The 22,033-nt window shown below is 33.6% G+C and overlaps 1 protein-coding gene and 1 long non-coding RNA gene across 15 annotated transcripts in view; one reads left to right on the top strand and one right to left on the bottom strand.

Moving 5' to 3' along the window:
• Positions 1-22,033, bottom strand: part of LOC140696849 (uncharacterized) — a 97,001-nt gene that overhangs the window by 3,641 nt on the left and 71,327 nt on the right. Inside the window, exon 4 of one of the 2 annotated variants that reach the window (XR_012073422.1) lies at positions 8,792-8,856. This is a non-coding gene — a long non-coding RNA (uncharacterized lncRNA). Of the gene's footprint in view, positions 1-8,691; positions 8,857-22,033 lie in introns of those variants that run through there. The other variant, XR_012073421.1, reaches the window with a different exon arrangement.
• The window catches only part of HNRNPC (heterogeneous nuclear ribonucleoprotein C), a 45,884-nt gene that overhangs the window by 12,108 nt on the left and 11,743 nt on the right, over positions 1-22,033 (top strand). For 9 of the 13 annotated variants that reach the window (XM_072962785.1, XM_015251581.3, XM_031672989.2 and 6 more), the window contains 3 exons: positions 11,111-11,388; positions 15,968-16,082; positions 16,696-16,743. In XM_072962785.1, the coding sequence (XP_072818886.1) occupies positions 11,148-11,388; positions 15,968-16,082; positions 16,696-16,743 (404 nt within the window). In that variant the 5' untranslated portion in view covers positions 11,111-11,147. The remainder of the gene's footprint in view (positions 1-11,110; positions 11,389-15,967; positions 16,083-16,695; positions 16,744-22,033) is intronic. The other 4 variants (XM_006218711.3, XM_015251588.3, XM_006218712.4 and 1 more) reach the window with 1 other exon arrangement.

The following is a 22,033-nucleotide window of genomic DNA, read 5'->3' as shown; positions in this document are numbered from 1 at the left end:
TTCTTAGAAATGCAGAATTTCGTGCCCTGTCCTAGAACTGTGATGGGCACATTAAAGAGATGTAGTAGTCTAGATCACTTTCACTCCTTTTTATTGCTTGGGTGTTAGAAAATTTGGTGGACTTCCTAGCAAGAGTGTTTTTGATGTTTGGGAGGAAAGTTGAGGATCATAGTGTAGCCACATTTTATATAAATTAGAAATAATACATTATAAAAATTTTACATTTTATGTGCAAAATTTGAACTAACGACTGCCTAAACTACAAGTAGAATTAAGAATCACGTAATTTCCAACAGGCAGGCTGGATAAATGGTAATGCACTTAAGCTAGTCATCAGAAATAGATACCATCTTGAAATATGTGTACTTTGAATTTGAGCTCTTAGGCATATCATGTATCTGGTATAATGTGACCAATCTGTAAATATTTCTTGGTGATAAATGATAAAAGATTAACATTTAAAGAACATAATTTTGCTTATCAGGGTGGCTCTCTGACTGTAATAGTTATTTCCCAGTCAACATTTATTGACCTTACTAAAATGTTACTCTTGATTCTCTCTTTTTTTTTTTTTTTGGTGGGGGGAGGTAACTAGGTTTATTTATTTATTTGATTTTTCAGTGGAGGTACTTGGGATTGAACCCAGGACCTCAGGTATGCTAGCCATGCGCTCTACCAGTTGAGCTATACTCTCCCCCGACTCTTGATTCTTTTCCTGTGAAAAGCATTCTCTAACATATTCCTAACGCTTGTTTGATACTTGTAAACTCAGAAACCTCTTTTTTCAAAGGGCTTAAAATGTTCCTAGAGTAAATAGATGCTTGTTCATGTTGAGTTTTACTATATAGAAGCTGCTCTAGTTAAGAATATGTTGGGTTCTAAAATGCTGGTTTTTCTTTTTCTAAGTATGGTGTAACGCTCATAGAAAGAGGTGACAACACTTAAGATGGGCGGGGGGACAAATTAGGAGTATGGGATTAACAGATTCAAACTATTATATATAAAATAGATAAGCAGCAAGGATTTATTGTATAGTGCAGGGAATTATATCCAGTATCTTAACAATAACCTATAGTGGTATATAATCAGTAAGAAAAAAAATCACTATACTATTCACCTGAAGTTAACGCAGTATTATAAATCAGCTTTACTTCAACTAAGAAAAAGTTTAGTGATAGCACAGTTGATTTTGAAGGTTGCGAATGTAGAGAGAAATATCTTTGTTGGGACTGCCAGTGAAATAAGAGACCCCAAATTATGGAACACAATATCCAGTGAGTTCCGTTATCTTAGAGATGTCCATTTTCTTGATTTTTATACAGGTCTGAATTGCTCTGTGAAGAAGAGAAGCACTCAACTTTTCTTTTGTTTAGGAGTTCTAGAAAAGCTTTGCTGACTCTAGGCAAAGCTATGTATCATAATCATTGAATTCAGGGGGTAGCATGAAGCTACCTTCGCAGGATGGAAATATGAAACTAATATGGCATGAAAGAACAATTGGGGAAAAAAGAATACTTAAAAACTTCACAATCCTACTACATCCTGAGATGTCAAAACTTTCCTGTATAATCTTCTAGATAACTTGTATATCTTGCATGTGCTCCGTAATATCTTGAGCGTCTCTCACTGTCAGGGTTAATTTTAAATGTAGCTTTTGTTCAGTTAGATTGATGTATTGAAATTCATTTAGTTAGTCTCATTGTCATGTACTTGTTTTCCAATTTTTCGCTGTTACTATATCTGCATCCTTGATTCCTTCAATGAATTCTGAAAAATGAGATTATTGAGTCAAAGAACATGCACAGTTTTAAAGCTTTTGATAAAACAATCCAGATGTCCTCTGAAAATATGGTACCAGTTCATACTATCAGAAATAGTGTATGAAAATGATTATTTCTGTTTAAAATGTATTTGCTTTTTTGGTAGGTGAAGTATGGTATTTGGTTTAATTTTTATCTCATTTATGGTGGGGGTGAATTTTTTCCTAATCTCCATAGACCTTTAGTATCGTTTGTTAATAATCACCTTTTGTGTCCTTGTGTCTTTGTCCCATATTTTTGTTCGTATGTACCAATAATAGTAAATGATGTAGTAGTGGCAGCAGCTGCAGCAGCTGTACTTGTTATGTGCCAGACACCGTGTTCATTGTTTTCTGTACCTTATTTACACCTCATACCGATCCTGTGAGACAGATACTGTACTCATTTCATGGTTGAAGAATCTGGTGTTTGAAGGGATTGGCTTTCCAGAAGGAAGTGCACACTACTTAAGTGCTTGAGTTTGAAATTGAATCAGGTCTATCTGACTCCAAAGCCTCTGAGCTGTTAACCATTAGGAAGTGTTGATCCATTATTTTCATACATTTTTATTAGTATCAAGGAATTGTGGACAAATAGGTACTACACATGTGTGTCAGTTTTTTGTTTTACTGACCTGAGTCCTGTTCAGAACTAAATAAGGGTAGAGCTTTTCATTGTGCAGAACATATGCAGAAGGGCTTCTCAGTTGAGATTGATCTAACTATCCAAAGCTAATGCATTACAAGAAATAAACTTACGGTATTGAAGGACAGTTGTGTTAATCTTAAACTTTAAATGACATGAGTGAGACTACTCAAACTATGCTGAACGAATCAGTGAAGAATATATAATTGGGAGAGGTTGTTAATACTTCACACTACAAAATCAAAGTCTGAAATTTTTTCCGACTGGAACCAGGGACTGTGAATTAGATATAAGAGAATGAAGCAGTATATGAAGTGTAAAGCTCTGCACTTGACAGTGAATTCTGCATGTGTTAACAGTGCCAAAGTTAGGAGAAATAATAGCATCTGGATAGCATCCAGAATGTGCTGCATTCTTGAAAGAGCAACCAAATTTGGACTATGGTGTTCAAAGGGACATTGACAGGTTAAGTTGTATGTTGTAGGGCACCATTTCTTATTTTTATAGATGCTGGTCACAATTGGGAACAGTTTGAATAAGATGTTTTAAGTCAAAGAAAAAGAATAATTCAGTTGCTAATGAATGGCATTAAAGAGAAGAGCTAAGGGAGGAAATTAGTTAGGAGTCAAATTTTAGAGTATGTTCAGGGTGTGAGTTCCTTGACTGAGGGCAATTCAAGAACCTTGATTATTGTTGAGTAAGGATGTTGCAGAGGAATTTTAACATCCACTGAACTACATGATTTAGTTTTTTCCATCATTGAGATTCTGGGAATATTTTCTTAAAGACTTGTTGCATTCCTTGACAGGAACAATATTACTATAAAAATGCTTATTAAAGAAAACTTGGAAAGAAACATGCTTATGTGCAGCATCAACACACAGATAACCACTGTTAATATTTTGATGTTTTGATCCATTCTTCTCTTTCATATTCCATATATATTTTTATATTTTTACAATATATTTTATATTTTTACCAATATGGAATCATTACTGCATATAGTTCTAGAACCTCTATATTGTAAACATTTTCCATTTAATAAATTTTCTGCAACATGTTTTTATTAAGTGGCTAATATTTTTGTCATAAGGATTTACAAAACTTACCAAAGGTCAAAGTTTCTCTTTTTCAGTTCCAAAATAGGATGACCTGAAATTTATTTAACATTGTCAATTGTTTAATTAGTACAAATATGTTGACCTACCCATTGCTTGGCACTTATATTTAATTAAGAATTTTCAAATAAACTTACAGAAACATATACTGGTTTTACTTAGGTGGTTTTAACATGGTGGAAGTGCCAGTTCCCTCCTCCACCCCATCGGATGATCGTTCTTACATTAGCAAATCTCATAGGAAAAAAATATTATTTTGCTGTTTTCTGGGAACTTGTTTAAGACTGTGTGACCTGGTATATATCCTTTTTTCATTTACTGTAGTAGGATCTTTAAAAAACTTTTGAACAGGTAATAACGTACTTTTATAAAATACACCATCCTTGTTTCAGCCTCCCTATTCTGGTGGCAGCTGTCTAGATTACCATGTTTGCTTTCTGTGGTTTTTTTTTTTTCCTCCTGAGTGATTCTAAAGTTACAGGTGTGATGCTTGACATGGGAACTGCAACATGACTGCCTCCTAAGGATAATCTGTATCATCAAAGTAATTATCAAAGCAATGAAAATTAATGTTAATTCAATATTATCGCATATAGTCCACATTAAAATTCTCTAGTTTTCTCAGAAATGTCTCTCCCCCAATCCAGATTTCAGTCAGGGTTTTCACATTGTTTCTTAATTTAGAAAGGCCCCCTACTCATTTTGAGGAGTCTCGAACCAGTTGTGTTCTATTATGACCTGACAAATGTGAAATTGTCTGGTTTCCCTATTGTGAAGATGCAGATATTTTACCAAGACTATTGCATAGGTGATGTATGTTTCTTATTTTGTCAAATCATGAAGCATATAATGTTAGATCACTTGGTTTAAGTGGTGATCCATGTTTCTATTATAAAGGTGCATCTTTTTCTCTTACAATCAGTGAGTAACCTATTGGATAATACTTTGAGACCATGTAAATCCTGTTTCCTACCCATGCTTTGAGCATACATTGACATATATATATATATATATATATATATATCTTATATTGATAAAATCTTCACCAGTCCAACAGTTAGAAAAAGTGATCTCTTTAAAGTCTTTTAACTCCAATATGCTTTTCTTAAAACAATTTTTCATGCTTATGGTTCATTTTTTATTCCTGCCTTTTTTTTTCTGTGACTCACTACTTTAGGGGACTTGAATTTTGTCTTATTTAGGTTTTGACAATTGCATATGTAATTTTTTTTCATAGCTTAGGTGTATTTTACTGGTTTTCTTTCTGTAATTTTTACATTTAAATTTTGTATATAATTTCTTTCAGTGTACATAATGAGATTGTCCTCAGTTTTTGTTTTTAGATGGCTGTGTGGTACCATTTCTTAAATTATTCATTTCCCCCTATTTATATCTTGAAAATTCTTAGTTTTAATTCTCAGACATAGCAGTTAACATACTTTATCTAAAAATGGCCAACTTTGGTTTTTTTGTGGCCTGACAATACCCTAAAAATACTACAATGTGCAATCTTCTCATGCTTGTAATCTTTACATGATAGTCTTTACCTTGAAATCATGTCTATGTTTTGCTAATAATTAGCTTTGAGTATGGAGCAAGTTAAAGTACGCGTCCCTGGTATCTGAGGGGGATTGGTTCCAGGACCCTGATAGAAACCAAAATCTCAAGATGCTCAAGGTGTGGTATTTGTATATATTCTATATACATCCTCCCACATACTTTAAATCATCCCTAGATTACTTTTAATACTTAATGTGATGTAAATGCTGGGTAAATAGTATGCAACAAATTCAAATTTTGCTTTTTGAAACTTTCTAGAATTTTTTTACCCTGAATATTTTTGATCTATGATTAAATCTACAGACACAGACCTGCAGATAAGGAGGACCAACTGTACACTGGCTGACTGTTTGAAGACGCATAGGCAGTTTATTGTTGCCCTCTGAAGAGGCCAGAGGGAAATAGTTGATGAATGCAATAAAGATACATAGGAAGCAGAGACAGTACAGAGTGATAGAGTAACAGGAGAGCAGTGTGGGAAAGGGTACCAAAAGGGACAAGGGACTTAAAGGGGCAAAATAGGAGCTTCAGTATGTTAAAAACAGTTTAGATCAGGTGATGTTGCTCTAAGTAGGCAGAGAAATTTATAGTATCCAGAAGGTACTGTGAAACTCTTGATAACAAATTGTAAAAGACAATGTGAAATAGGTAATCTTTGTACCCAGCAAGATTGTCTTTTTAAAAATTTGTCAACTCATTGCTGCCATCTAGTGACACTTTGTCTTTGAAATGTTTCAAAGAAAGATGGGAGATAGCATATTAGGCATATATGGCAGTTGCATCTAATTTGAATTGAATGTGGAGACTGTTTAGGCTTTAAGGGATAGAAATAAATTCTAAGGTAGGGTTCTGAATTTTCTAGCTTGAGGTCAGTTATTTCTCTTGTTTTCTGGTTAGTATGATTTGACATCTGATAAGCCATATTGATACCATCTTTAAATTTCTTTTTTTTTTCCTGGACCAATGGATAATGTGATGTGAGTAGCCTATTTATTGAATGGGGCAAACAGATAGAGGACTCGCTGAAATGCTCGATAGAAACATCTGGTGGCTTGTTTATGTGTTTTCTACTGTGTTCCACGCCCCTCCCCTCCCAGGTATGTCTAGAATGTGAATATGAACACAGTCTAAATGAATGACACTACTTTGTTAAGTATTTATCTTCCATTCCCTCAATCCCTTTCCTCTAAAGTTGGAGTTCTAGTGTTTAGGACATAAAAGCAAGGGAACTGAAAACTTGATTCCAATTATAAATTGATTTTGGCTTAGCTCCCAGCGAAAACCAGGACTTTCATAATCTGTGTTTCTGAACCATTTGAACCTTAACATCACTCATAATTGTCAGATAGTGCAGTCTGCCTTTCCCACCTTGCTGTACCTCTTCCTAGCAGAATCTCCTTGAGACTGAATATGAACTTAGGAGAAATGGAGCAATTGGTATAAACGTTTCCTAAATTTTTAACCAGATTCACAATCCACGCTAGGTTTGCTTCTTAAGAGGGCAGAGTCATGAAAACTCAAACTTTAGAATGAAAGGTTCGAAATACAGTTGATAGGTTTGCTTGCTTTTCAACCAGTTATAGATTTTATTTGTGTTTTTGGTTTTAGGATGGTAGAAGTGGGAATAGAAACACATTTCTATATCAGTGAAGCTTAAGCAGTTCTTGTCCTTCACACTGCCACTAAAATCTCTGATTTTATTGCTGCAATATAAAACATACGATCAAATGGACACATAGATTCTTTGGTGTAATAAAAGTAACTCGGTATTCCTGGTTTAACTTTTGCTCACCAGGTAGGGCTTGGTGATCCTTTGTTGATAAAAATTGCGGACATAAGAACCTGGGATGAATAATATGTATAAAATTATGCTAACACAGATGCATGTGTATCCAGGAACTAGAGGTTTGAGTACCACTACCCAGTAACCTCTAGGAAGATACTCAAATCTTTCTCTTTCTGTTGTCTGTACTGTGGTGGAATTCTGCTTTTCTGGAAACCAAATCCACTTAATCTCTACCACTGAATTAAACAGGATGCGTAGTAACCAGGGAACATAATCATTTCAGAAATTTTTTCCCTTTTGGTTTTACTCTTTGAAACCAATTTTAGGGAAAGAAACTGGTTCTGTGTATTTTTTATTCTATGTACTTTTATTTACTTAGATCTTCTGTAATATTCAATATTGAGTTTGAAAAAGAAAATCTATCTTAATGGTTTGCTGAGAGTTTTTAAAGGATGTGACCAGAGTACTTTCATCTTTGAGAAATAGAGTATTTAGGATGTATGGAAACCTGATTTTCAAAAAGTGGAAGAAGTTGCAGTCTATAAACTCAGTCTGTGAACTGGAAATCATTCTCCGTTAAGATACTAGAGTGGATTATTAAAGTTAAAAATTCATGTAGATTAACGTTACTTCATTATTTAAGTGTTAAACTATTAGTACATATCTTTTTAATAAAAACATTTTTTTTGAGGGAGAAGGTACTTTGGCTGGCTGGCTGACTTGCTTGCTTTCCCTTCCTCCCTCCTATCCTCTCTCCCTTCCCTTTCATGGAGGTACTGGGAATTGAACCCAGGACCTCGTGCATGCTAATAAGCACACACTCTACTACTGAACTACATCCTCCTAAGATACGTAAGTATATGTCTTACTATGTTAGTACATTTGATGTTCTTGAAACATTTGAATATTTTTATAAAACAAATGTTTTAAGACCTGGATTGTTATTACTAATGTGGCTGGCCTTTTTTATTTCTCTCTGCATTCCTGGTTAGAAGTTGGGTGCTTGACTTTAAAAATGGCATTCTCCTAACAAAACAAAACAAAATTTATGTTCATTGTAGAAAAATTGGATAATATATGATATTTCATCATAATTTTCACATCATTTAAAATGATTTGTAAATTTTCTAAAGACTATAATTGCTGGTAATTAGAATAATGAGTTAAAAATGTATTTTACAAAAATGTGTGTAGAATATAACCAAATATTATAGCTCTGTGTAAGGTAAAAAACAAAAATTGACCCCTTTGTCTGCAACTTACTTTTACATCTGAAATCTTGATATGTTTCTTTAAGACTATATATACCCTCTGGGTCTGGGTTTTTGTTTTTTGTTGTTGTTTTTTTTTTTTTCTTCTTTAAGCCAGTCTGAGCAACTTGTCCCATTTCGTCCTTCACTAATACTTACCTTTTAAAATTCAGGAGAAATTGACCTGTCCTATAAGGGGGACTCCTCCAAAGTGTAAACTTCTATGATCCATGAGACAACTTCGGATAAGCTCACTTAGATCTAGTTCTATTTGTCGGGTTTTTTTGTTTGTTTTTTTTTTTTTAAGAGTAGCTTAATGAGTTACAAAGCAAAAACCCTTGTAGCTACTACTCAAGTTAATAAAACTAGAACTTGCCAGCAAGGTTTACACTTTGGAATGACTCTGTGACAGTCCAGGGATAAATGGAGTAACATATTTACAGAAAGAAAATGTGATTCAAGGATTTTATACCCAGTGAAACTGACTGACAGATATAAAAGGCACAGGAATGAACTGATAAACAATTCTCAAGTTCTTTTTAAGTAATATATTAGAGTTAAGCTTGAGACACCATAATACCTAGAGAGATCTGATAGAATTTAAACATTAACAACATTACAAAAAGATGTCACCTGTATAATCTTGGAGAAGTGTCACATATGAGCCTGATCAAGCCTTTGGTCTCAGCTTCCTATTTCTGAAAATACAGAGGACAGAAGAATTGCAGTAAGGGTGTGAAATTCTGGAAAACGGGGCAATTGCCCAGGATTCTTCAGATAAATTTTAACTTAAAGGGATGGAAGAGACCTAAAAAGAGTCTTAAAAGACACATCAATTTATTCTGATGGGCAAGACTATACTGTCCAGGGATACACATTTAGGTGATAGAACTATTTAAAAAGGAAGAAAGTGATACTACTATAAAGTTAGAATGGGAATTTTAAGGGGGGAAGAAAGGAATCAAGAAAGGAATGGTGCACATAGAGCTTCAGAGTTAGTTAGAGACTTTTATAGAAGCTAAGCTGCTCTAGCACCTTCATACCATTTTACTACAGTACCTTGTACTAGCACTACTGGAGCCAGCAAAACTCTCCCTGTTGGAGCTGCTTTTTAAAAAATTAGTTCCTTTCCTTGCCAGTAAATAGCATCTGGATATCTTGGGATTCTTCAGTTTCTGAATCTTTTAGGTTCCCAGTTGCTGCTTTTTGCTTCTCCCACAGTGGTAGATAACCATGCATGTTGGCTGTTGGCTTGCCCTTACCAGCTTACATTTTGGAGTTTTGATTGGGGTGCCCTGACACCAAATTTTGTTGTAAATGCTGTCCAGGGCTTTTTTTTTTTTTTTTTTTTTTTTTTTTTTTGCATTACCCACAGTTAATTTTTCGTTAAACCGAAAGAGATTTTCACCTATAATTGATATTGTTAGCGAAAAACAGTTACTGACAACTGGCTTTTGTCCACACTTAAATAATGGCAGACTTAATAACGGCAAACTTAATGTTTGAAACCAGTTAGGCATTTTAGTAGGTTTATGTTTTGATTTCTCTTGGTGTTTTAAGGCTTTCTGGCACTCCCACTTAAGTTGAAAGGCTGTTGGTGATTCTCAGTGGCCACTGTTTGGTAAATTTTTACTGCTTAGTCAAAAAAATAAAGAACTCTTTATAAAGATAATTTAGAAATCAAATACAGTCTGTTTCTTGAATTTCAGAAAGGATAGTTGCAAAAAGCAGTTCTTACAGCTTTAAAAACCAATATGCTTATGAAATGACTAGGTATTTTAAGGGTCAGAATGGCACTGATTGTATATAAATGTTATACCGTCTTTTTTTTTTTACATGTATGTATGTATAAGATGTTTTTACATTATTTGTGAGAATTAGGTTGTCATGGTTCTCTCAAGGATTTGAAACATAACAAATGTTAGACATGATACCTTTTAATTTGAGGTTCTTCAGTACCTTGCAAAGGGATGAATAGGAAGTAATCTTAAGAATGTAACTTTAAATCTAAGGTGGGTGCATTTTAATCCCTGTTGAAGTTTGGTGGTTGGAGTGGGAAGGAGCAGTAAACTCATAACAAAAGTCAAAAAATGTCGAAACATTTTCATTTTAAGACATTATGATGAATCTCCATAACATATATAAAGAAAATTAATTTGAAACTGTCTGAGGAAAGTTTTGTTCTCTTCCTTAGTTCTCCTGGTCCTTTTTTGATTCATGCAGTATTCTACCTGCTATTTTTATCATCATCACCATCCAGTATTAGTAAATGTCCAAGATACATTTTATAGGTTAACACAGAAAAAGTAAGTAAAGAATCATTGCGTTCTATAAAAAGATAATACTGATACTTAAAGTATCTATGGAATATAATCACTTGAAGTACCTGAATTATTTCCACAGTGAATGAATTGGTTCTATTTATTGCCTTTGTGTAATAAAGCTAAATGAAGAGTAAAGTGTCAGTGGTCCGCTTTCATCTAGCTGAAGAATAGTTTGTGGGCAGAATTTGTAGTTCTGTATTGAAGGTGGAGTTATTGATAAATGGCAAGGGATGGTTAGGTTAGCATGACTGGGGAGGTGAAAAATCTAAGGAGAAATTGGTGGTAGAGAGCTTAGGGGCTTCTAAATTTGCTTGAGGACTTTAAAATAGAGGGAATTAATAAATTAGTTAAAGAAGATTATGTTGCCAAAAGTCTCTAAAGAGTTTTTCCCCCTTGAAATGATTATCTAGTTTGCTGAAATATACTAAAGAGATTGAAATTCTAAAAGGATATATTCAAGGGCTCTAATCTCTGAATAGGGTTATACTTGCTGCTGTGAGATCCTTTTAAGTTGACTGATACTCTAGGTAGTAACAGTGGTTCAGAATAAAAGTAGAACAAGTTTTATCAAGAAATGTTTTCTTTTTAGCATCTTTTCACCTGAATGCATTTTTTTTTTTCTTTTCAGTTTTTCGGCTTTGTGAAGCACCTTATCATCCAAGACAATGGCCAGCAATGTTACCAACAAGACAGATCCTCGCTCCATGAACTCCCGTGTATTCATTGGGAATCTCAATACTCTTGTGGTCAAGAAGTCTGATGTGGAGGCAATCTTCTCGAAATATGGCAAAATCGTGGGTTGCTCTGTTCACAAGGGCTTTGCCTTCGTTCAGTATGTTAATGAGAGAAATGCCCGGGCTGCTGTGGCAGGAGAGGATGGCAGGATGATTGCTGGCCAGGTTTTAGGTAAGGTCTGGGTTGAATTAATTTTTTTTTCATTGATTACATAATTCAGATCTGAGAGTGTTCATGTCCATGTCCTCTCTTTCCCTCTCTCTCCATAAAGGTAACAGTATGAGATGTTCTGAATGTTATAACTTGTTAATCAGCCTAATAAAAATGTGAAGTTTGTAAGTATAATAGGTTAAAGAGGATTTTATTAGGTCATTGTATGTGGTAGAGACTGGTAACCCTTGGTTGGCAGTCTTGAGTAAAGCAGGGAAGATGGAAATGATTATATCATAGGGTACTATTGCTACCTAAATGGCTGTGTCTTACTGCTCACAGTGGACTGGATGAAGACAATGTAGCTTAGTCATTCGTGCTTTGGAGTTCGATTACTTGGCTCTACTTTGGGCTTCCCAACTTGTCAAGAGAATTTAGATAAATTGAAAAGATTAGTTGAGATGATTCTGAGAAGCTTCTAATTTTAAGTTCAGCACATTGTGCTCAGTGAAATGTACTTATTGTTAAATCTATTTCAGTAGCATAAACTTTGATTATGTTGTTTTAGGTATTAACCCCCAGTAGGGATCTCCTTTGATGTAGCATGTTCAAATTTTGAGAAATCAGAGCAGAGCTCTGCTAAGATACAGTTTATATTCTAAACTTTAGATCTCATTACTTACTAAGACTATGTAAGTATATTCCTGGTAATTGTAGAATTTCATTTCATCTCCTATCTTTCTAATTACTTACCAATCTCTAGGATTTGCTGTTAGTTACAGTACTTTTGATATAGCTTGTATTTTCTTGGGTATGAATATTGGGGAAGCTGAAGGGTTTCTAATACAAGTCAATTTCTTTTTGCTTTTTATGAATAAAAAAGCACACAGATGTCTTTGAGTGCCATAAAATGGCTAGTTCCATTGTTGGTACTATATTATTTACAATTTAACAAATTGTTTACTTCAGATTTATAAAGTTCATAGCAGTTTGTAATTAAATGAGGTTTTTTAGTTTTTTAAAGATTATAGTAGTGGCTTAAATTTTTGCTTTGTTTTTAGTATTTTTAGGAGTTTGTATTTAATTTAATTTTTAAAGTATAATGTACAACATATTTGAAGTCCAACTTCATTTCTTACTTGGCTTTCTCCTGATTGGAGTAGGTTTTTTTCCCCTTAAGTGTTTCCATATTAGTGTTTCCCTTTAATACAACTCAATACTTCAGCATTTCACAGTAATAATAGAATTTAATTAAAGTTTATAACAAATGACTTTGTATAGAAAAGTTCTAACAGCTTTTGAGACAGTTTTGGACATTTGGTTATTGTTTCTCAGTGACTTTAATTATAGCTCTTTCTAGAATAAAGATTTTGTGTACTTTGTATTTTATTTATGAACACTTCTCAAATGCTAAACTATTTTAAAAATCCTAATCCCAGTGGATTGGAGAGGGAAAATATTGACAATTAGAGAATACACAGGAATTTCCATACCCATTTTTCCTGTACCCCAAAGTACATGAAAATGCAGCACACATAAAACTTTGGCATCTGTAAAGTGGCTGTGACAAAAATGAATTATGGTAGTTTTATGAGAGGTCTTAAAATAAAGTCAGGTTTTTAATTACACTTACTTTTTTAATATCATGGAAATTTCCTAACATAAAAGTAGAGAGAAGAACATAAAGAACCTGTATGTTACAACATCTCACCTAGGTTAACAGATGTCAACATTTGACGGGTTTTGTTTTTATCTATCAGTGTTTCTTTTGTTGTTATTCAGAGTATTTTTAAGACTTCGGCATATATCTAGTGGATAAGGACCCACACTGCCCTTATCACAAACCAAAAATTCACAGTAATTCAGATTTCTTTTATAGTCTGAAACTTTTTCTGTAACTTGCTTTCTTCAGAATCCAATCCATGTCCAATATGTATATTATTTATTGCCCCTTGGATGTCTTTAAATGTTTCTCCACCTCTTACTTTCCCATTTAAAAAATTCATGACATTTAATTTGTCAAAGAAATCTATAGTATTTACCACACAGTGTACTGATTGCTTCCTTGTGCTCTTATTTAGTTTGTTCTTTTCTACCTCTATTTTCTGTCATACTGGTAGATATAGAGCAGTGCAATCCTGTAGAAATATAATGTGAGCCATATATGTAATTTTAAATTTGAATGGCCATATTAAAAGAGAAACAAGTGAAATTAATTTTCGTAGTATATTTTATTTGCTCAGTGTACCCAAAATACTGATATTTTAATATGTAATCGTATAAAAGTATGATTTGGGTATTTTACATTCTTTTTTCATACAAAGTCTTTGAAATCAGTGTGTATATTTCACTTAAACACATCTGAATTCAGATTTAGTACATGTCAGATGCTCGGTAGCCACTTGAGGCTAGCAGCTTACTGTCTTGGACTTAAGACTAGGGGCTTGATTCAGTTCAAGTTCTAGTTATTTTGGTGAAAATATTTCATGGGTAGTGTTATGTACTTTGTATTGTATCACATCAGGTGGCCTAACATAACTGTCCCATTTTTAGTGATGTTATGAATAATTTGTGGGTTCAAGTTTTACATCCAGATCCATTCATGATAATAACGTTGCCTATCAACTTTTCACCTTTTGGTGATCATCCATTGATGATTATTGCTTAGGTATTTCACTGGAGGTTGCAAAAGAGTAATTATCTGTAATTTTTCTAAAATGAGTGACTTCTCACTTCTTGGTTTTTCTGAAATACTGGTCATATTGGGAAGTTAGGATAAATCTTTTTCAAATTCTGGCAAAATTGATATAGCAATCTTTATAGTTGCTTTTGTTTAGTATCATTATAAATTTGTATATTTTAAATTGATGTGTTTCAGTCCATTGCAAATTATTCTTTAGAGCTTAGAATATTTCATTTTTGGCCAGTGGATCACCTTCAAGTGGTTCCTGTATCCTTGAGATCTTACTCTTGTAAAATTGCTTTGCTTCCTTGCTTTCTGGTATCACAACATATTCCAGGTCATTTGGTATATTTCTTGATTTATCCTGAAGTTTGTCCCCTTTTCCTAAGAGTCTTGGCTCCTTTTATTGGGAATTATTTAGAAACCACTATTTATATACCAGTATTATTAATACATTTTTATTGCATCTGGTTAGTTTCAGTGGGCAGACTAGGGAACACTTATTTAGATTTGAGGTTCATTTTATTAACAATGTATATTCTGTTTTGGATATTGACTTCAGTACTGTTTTCCCTTGACTGAACAACACGTGTTTCAGCTGCATGGGTTCACTTACACGTGGGGTTTTTTTTTCCCAATAAATACATATTATAGTATTATAAGAGCATTGATTGAATCCCCCAGTGTGGAATTGAGGATATGGAGGGCTGACCAAAAAGTTATACACAGCTTTTCAGTTGTTCAGAGTGTCAGCGCCCCAACTTCCACATTGTTCAAGGGTTAACTATACTATTTAGTTTAGAATCACATGAAATAATTCTTCTTTAAAGGTTGTATAATCAACTTGATATATAGTCTAGTTCTGTTGTCTCATTTTCACATTTTAAAATTGCTTTTAAAAATTGCCTTTATTATAAAAGCTTATGTATGATTCCAAAGTCAAACTGTAAAAGCAAGGGTGTTATAAACATTAGATACTAAAAATTAGAAATGAGCTTAGTAAACAAAGAACTCTGAAGATTATTCATAAATGTGGTGGTGTTTAACTAATAGTGTACTTAAAAGTCTGTTTCTCATTTGGTCATTTGAACTGAGTTTTGGAGAGCTAGCTAGCTTTGGGCTAATTAGTTTTTGACAGATGGGCTCTTCTATTAGAATAAGAGGGAAAACATGAACTCTTTGGTAGGCAGGTGGCCACTCTAGCATAGTTTTTAAAATTATGTTGTGTATTTCTGAAGTTTTGTTTTTTAGTGAGAGGGAGGTAATTAGGTTTATTTATTTTAATATTTATATTTGGAGAAGGTACTTAGGGATTGAACTCAGGACCTTGTGCAAACTAAGCATACGTTCTACCACTTGAGCTATACCCTCCCCCCTTTCTGAAGTATTTTTTATGAAACTTTAAAGCTTATCCTTTTTGTAAGAATAAAAATTCTCCTTTGAGAATAATAATTTGAGGTACCGTACTTCAACCATATTAATTCATGAAATGCCATATAGTTGTGAGGTCTTCACTCATTCCTAATGTATTTGTCTATGCTAATTTTAAATGCACAGTAGTGTCTAGAAAGGCAACTGTTGGTCGTTGATACTTTTCTTCTTTAGTAGTAAGTGAGTGAATAGAGTGGGTGTTCTGAATGGTGAGTTTCATTTAACCGAGCTGAGGGTGGGAAGTACCAAAGACAAACTTAACTGTGTATAATGTAGGCTTTGTTGGTACAGAACAGGACAAAGGAATGGAAGATTAAGTCCTAACCTTGTAAAAATTCCTGAGCCTTTTTGTCTAATAAGGGAAGATGTGACATGTAGTTAGACCGTTACTGATTTATTATGACTGTGTACACTTTAAAAAGCTATAGTTTGAGACTTCTCCCTCCCAACAGTTATTAAAATTTCTGGGTTTTTTTTTTTCTCCAGATATTAATCTGGCTGCAGAGCCAAAAGTGAACAGAGGAAAAGCTGGTGTGAAACGATCTGCAGCGGAGATGTACGGGTCAGTACCAGAACACCCTTCTCCGTCCCCTCTACTCAGGTCCGGAACTTTATTATTTATAACTGCATTGTGTCCATCAGTGGGCATCTTCTCTATCTGTTTTCTGGATGTGGGGAGGGTTAACTGTAGTATGTTTATTATGTGTAAAAGTAATGCTTTATTAATTTTGTATTAATATACCTCCTTTCCCCCCATTTCCCAGAGAATTATTAGAATTCCCTGAGATTTTTACTATTAAAGAGTAGTTTCGTATTTAAAGCATAAATTGAAGTCCTTTAAGAGAAGTTATTTAGATTCTAAGATGCTGGGGGGTAGTAAGAAAGGGAAGGAGGATGACATAAGAATGCTTAATTTACTGTTGTATTTTTCAGTGTTCTTATTTTAGCTGTTATATTGTATGTTGATATTTTATCAGTCTTAAACCTAATCTGCAATTTGGCCACTGCATGTCCAGTGACCTAAGGTGATTGGAATGTAGTGATCTGTTTGACTGATTGGGCATTAGTCCATGCTAATCTCTTGATCTGCTTGTTGCTGTTAAGCGGTTAGTTAAGCGTGGGGTGGTTTTTTTGTTGTTGTTGTTTTTCCCATCTGCTGTTGTGAATTTACATCAACAGCTCAAAATTAATCCTCTTTGGTATTTATTTTTCAGCTCTTCTTTTGACTTGGACTATGATTTTCAACGGGATTATTATGACAGGTATGTTAAAAATGTTTTGTCTATTCTAGCTAAAAGCTATCTACTGAGAGCTATTTGTTTTTCTGTTTTGTAGTAATGTGTTCCATTTTGTAGTAATGAACAGCAAATACGTTTCAAACAACCCTCCCCCCTGCTTCCTGCCAGTAATGAAAAATACTTGCTGAAAATCAGAGGCAGACTAGATAAGGGTGGCATTTCTATTGATTTCAAAGAAAGAGTTTAATTATTGTCAGGGCATATGGGGACATGTCCAGTGTTTTCTGGACTAATGGTTTTTCTTGACGGTTTTTGTTTTGTTTTAATTTGTATGCCACATAAAAGCAAGTACTGACTGACTTGCCTAATGATGAAATGAGACTTAATTAGCAGTATCATGCTCTCTTCATTATTTCCCTATTGCATACTTGCCACTTGGCATTGTGGGAGATTACAGCAAAACTATAAAAATTGATCCCTCCCCCCGAAAATGATCCCTAATCTTAAAAATGTAATAGTCTTCTCTGGAAATACTAACCAATACAAAATAGAATACAGTAAGCATATATAGCGAATTAACAATCAAATTGCTTTAGGGGTTAATGTTGAAGTGTTAAGATTTGTAGATTAGGGGTGGTGATGATTCAGTTCTAAAAAAGGCAAGGAAGTTAGAATAATGATGATGATTTCTTGTGCCTTCAGAACGGAGTTAGCATTTGAAAAGTCATGAGAGATGAAATTGGAAGATGTGTGAATAGGTATAAGTTATGGATGGCTTTGAATGATGGATTTAGACCTGAGATAGAAACTAGTTATCAGGGAATGGCCTGATAAGCAAAAAAAAAAAAATTTAGTATAACATTGGTATTGATGACATGAGTCTTTACGAACATTAAGGAAACATTTGGTTTGCTACTTTTTAAATTATGCGTTATATGGGAGTATATATGGAGCATGCTCATACTTTGGACTTTGTAAGAAATTGATGTGCATTTTTTTTTGTCTTAATTCTGTTACTCTAATCTTTAGTATTTTAAGTTATTTACATGTAAGAATTCCAGTTAGATCGGTCTCTGGTTTTGGAATAAAAGTAATAGCTTTCTTGATTTGGGAGTGTTTCACAGAAGTTAAACATTTGAATTAAGTTGATCAGTTATGCCAAGGGAGTTCAAGAAAGAAAAAAAGTCGGCCAGTAAACTATACAAGCAGAGACCTGAACACACGTGTACATTTTGTGTGTTTGAGAAATATCATATAGAACTATGGTAGCTGGTTATTAAAAGGCCAGAGAATAAGGCTAGAAAATAGTTTGGATCTGCATTGTTAAAGGTCCTGAAATGCCATATTCAGGTTGTGTGATTTGAATCTCCTTCCCACATTGTCAAAATTATTTCATTTTGTACTTAACAGATTTCTTCAGATTTTTGTATTTATTTATGTTTCTACATATTTTGAAAACTGTAGTGATTTTTATACTTTGAAAATAGTAAACTATAAATATGGCAGACCTTAACAGTTGAGAGAATAGATCTCATATCTGCTGAAAACTTGGTCACCGAGTGACTTGAAGGCATGAGACCTAGTGAATTTAAAGCAGCCGCCTTTTTACCCTTTTTCACATAGAAATTTCTTGACCATATTTTTTTAAAGTACTCGTGCCAAACTTCACCTGTGGAGATTCTTACACACCTGGTCTAGGTAGACTCTTTAAGTATTTGTATTTTTTTTAAAAGCTTCCCAAGGAATTCTAATGTCCAGGCAGGGATGAAAATCAGTTGCTAACAGAGAACGATTAAGTTTTATTTCTGTGATTCTTACCTATTTCTTTGTTATGGCTCTTAGGGAAATTCTAACGCTCACTTTTTGGATATAATTTTTGGGGTATCAGAAGAAACTCATGTTTTAAATTGAGTGTATAGAAAGTGTTAACTGTACACTTCTATCTTCATGAGAATTGTCCTCTGAAGTTTTACTTTTGGTTGGCTTAGTGAAGCAGTGAAACTGACCATTCCTATTATTTCCATTCTAAATAAGTTTGGAAAACTTTGTTTTAAGTGAAGAATTTTGAAATTGGAGAAAAAAGATATAGGCAGCAAGAAATAGTGAAGACATTTAGACGTTTGCAGAAATATCTTCAAATTTCTTATCATTGCTATCTGGTCCTAAAAATTGGTGGAATCACCACTATTGGCCTCACTTAGTTTTTCAAGAGGCAAGAGAATACATTTATTTATTTATTTATTAACATTTTTTATTGATTTATAATCATTTTACAATGTTGTGTCAAATTCCAGTGTTCAGCACAATTTTTCAGTCATTCATGGACATATACACACTCATTGTCACATTTTTTTCTCTGTGATTTATCATAACATTTTGTGTATATTTCCCTGTGCTATACAGTGTAATCTTGTTTATCTATTCTACAATTTTGAAATCCCAGTCTATCCCTTCCCACCCTCTACCCCCCTGGTAACCACAAGTCTGTATAAGAGAATACCTTTAGTTATTCTCTGAATACATTTAGTTATTCTCTGTATTGCTTGATATTATAGAGTGTCAGTGAAAAGTAATGTCTTTCACCTTCCATTCTAATCTCATCCAATAGAAGACATTCTGATGACCAGTGGAGCAACCAAATATATTGTAGCTGGTAAAGAGCTCATTCAAATATATTACTGAGGTCTGGTGGGAAAATGAACATACTTAGTTAAGAATGGAAAAACTACTCAGGAAAATGGTATTAGTTTCTTCTCAGAAGTCATCCAGAAGATTTTTTATTATCCTAGCTGAGTAACATCCTAAATCAACTGTGTTAGATTATCTATTTTAAAAGATCGAAAATTGTCTCTGAGATACACTGAAAGCTGTGGTCCTGTTATGTAAATAGGGGTTAAATCCGTCTACTTACTCACTTCAGCCTGTTAGTCATACCCTTAACATGAAATTCACATGGATATTTCAAGACATAAATTTGGCATTTCTGCTACCTATTATTAGGTTAGGGAGACATCTGATATGGAGCAGAGAAAAGAACAATTGAGGAATCCAAAGACTTAACACTTAACAAAAAAGGTTATGACCAAAGTCATATATATCATTTCAGTTATCTTATCCCTAAAAGTGGAAGTAAAATAATGCCTACTAACAGAGTGGTTGTGAAGACTAAAGGAAACATAAAAGATAAATTGCATTATAGATAACCCCAAAACATTATTATTCTATTTTCAATCAGTCAAGAATTCTAAAGACTGGAGTCTTTAGTGCATAAGGATTTCTGTTTAATTATCAAAATAGCCTAGCTAAAGTTACTGAAAATTACACTTATGAATTATTATTTTATTAACACTTTTAACACTGACATACATCATTACTACTGCATATTTTGACACCAGTTATCAAAAGGAAGGGAATCATGAACATACTTTTATTAGCACAGAAACTAATATCTAGCATAATTCAGATTCTTTGTGTCTGAAAAAAGTCTTCTTAACTACTGCATAGTGAAATGAAAACTGGTTCGTGTTTGTTTTCCAGACATGCTTTTTAATAGTTATTTTAACTCAGCTGTACTCTATATTATAGAACATTTTGATTCAAATATATATAAAAGAAAATTGTATATCAGGAAAAGATAGACTGATTTTATGAACATAACCACAATACTATTCATACTTAATCCCATCAGTTTTCCATTGTTCTTAAGGTCATTACCGATGTAATAGGTGTTGGAAGTTCTTGGATGAATTTAACATAAATTGCCATTGTATGTGAATCTACAGTTTTGGATACATTTATTAATATCTGACACTCGGAAACACTGCCTACTCTTTATATGCTATAAACTCTGTCATACATAGTTTATAATTACCCAAAGATTTGTTAAGCCCTTGCATTTTTTTTTTTCTGGTAGGAATACAAGCCCTAAAGAAGCTTTCTGTTTTAGGATGAATATTCAAGGGGGTCTATATATAAAACTAGGAGAGGTGTTTCAGTCATCCTTGAGTATAAAACCTATTGTTTGTTGAAAGTCTGATAACCTATAAGCTGACAAAGATCCAGTTCCATTTGTGTTCTGGTGAATCTTGTTGCTTCTAGGAAAATTGTTACTGGCGTAGTTTTTGTTGGAGGGCTTCCTGTGTGAAGCAGTTCCTTTAAGTGATTTTTCTTGCAGATTCTTTTAATTTATTTAAATTCTCTCTCCACGTTGATATTTAGTCACTCACTTTTGAAATTATTGATCATTCGAAGGCAGTATGTGCTGTTGTGCCAGAAGTGTTGTAATAAAAATAACTGGGGGAGGAGGGGCATGGGAGGGGATAAATTGGGAGTTAAGAGATTTACTGATACTGATATATATAGAATAGATAAACAAGTTCACGCTGTATAGTGCAGTTAACTATATTTGATAACTTGCAATAACTTGTGGTGAAAAAGAATATGGAAACGAATATATGTATGTTCATATATGACTGAAACATTGTACTGTACACCAGAAATTGACACAACATTGTAAACTGTACTTAAGTAAAAAAATACATATATGTAATAATTGGCATGTTGTTGGAGATAAACAGGCATTAAAGCTGTGGTTTTTGAGGAATCATCTTTCACGCAGGAACACTGAGATACAGTAGAAGTAGATCTGAAAGTTCTTAGGTAGGCTAACATATCCATGGGCTTGCTGATTGTCACAGCTAGCATGGCATTCTTTTAATCAGGCTTGATCTGTAAGTGCTTTCTGATTTGTGCCTCAGATATTTACAGTGTTTTCTTAAGTTAAGTACACATTTTTAGGAAACACTTTCAGATGTACTTTCTGTAAATTGTAATCAGTTGTATTCCCACTTTTCTTTCCCTTACAAGATCACCCATGAAAACGTTCTGAAATTACATAGTGATGATGACTGCAGAAGTTTATGAGAATACTAAAAACCACTGAGTTGTACATATTCAAAGGGTTTATTTTATGGTTATGGTATGTGGATGATATCTCAGTTTAAATAAAGTTCTGGACAATGGAGTAATTCTTAATCATTCTTCTATAGAGAGAACTTGGGAGCACAGGAAACGTGCTTAATTAGTCAGGGTTGATAATAGCTGAGACATGATAAATACCTGGTAAGCAAAAGATCTGGTTCAAAAGGACCCTGGTTTTAGTTCAGTAGTCTTTGAGGACTTTATAATAAATAATTTATCACAAGTTACAAAAGGCAGTGGATAGTAATGTTGACAATGTATAAGTGACTGGACTATAAAGTTGTTCCACTAGAGATTTTTAGAGTGCTGTTGTTACTCCATATCTAAAAGATGA

This window comes from Vicugna pacos, chromosome 6 (genome assembly GCF_048564905.1).
Source record: "Vicugna pacos chromosome 6, VicPac4, whole genome shotgun sequence".
Lineage (NCBI taxonomy): Eukaryota > Metazoa > Chordata > Mammalia > Artiodactyla > Camelidae > Vicugna > Vicugna pacos.
Note: the sequence above shows the minus strand (reverse complement) of the source record. Positions and strands in the feature narration are given on the sequence as shown.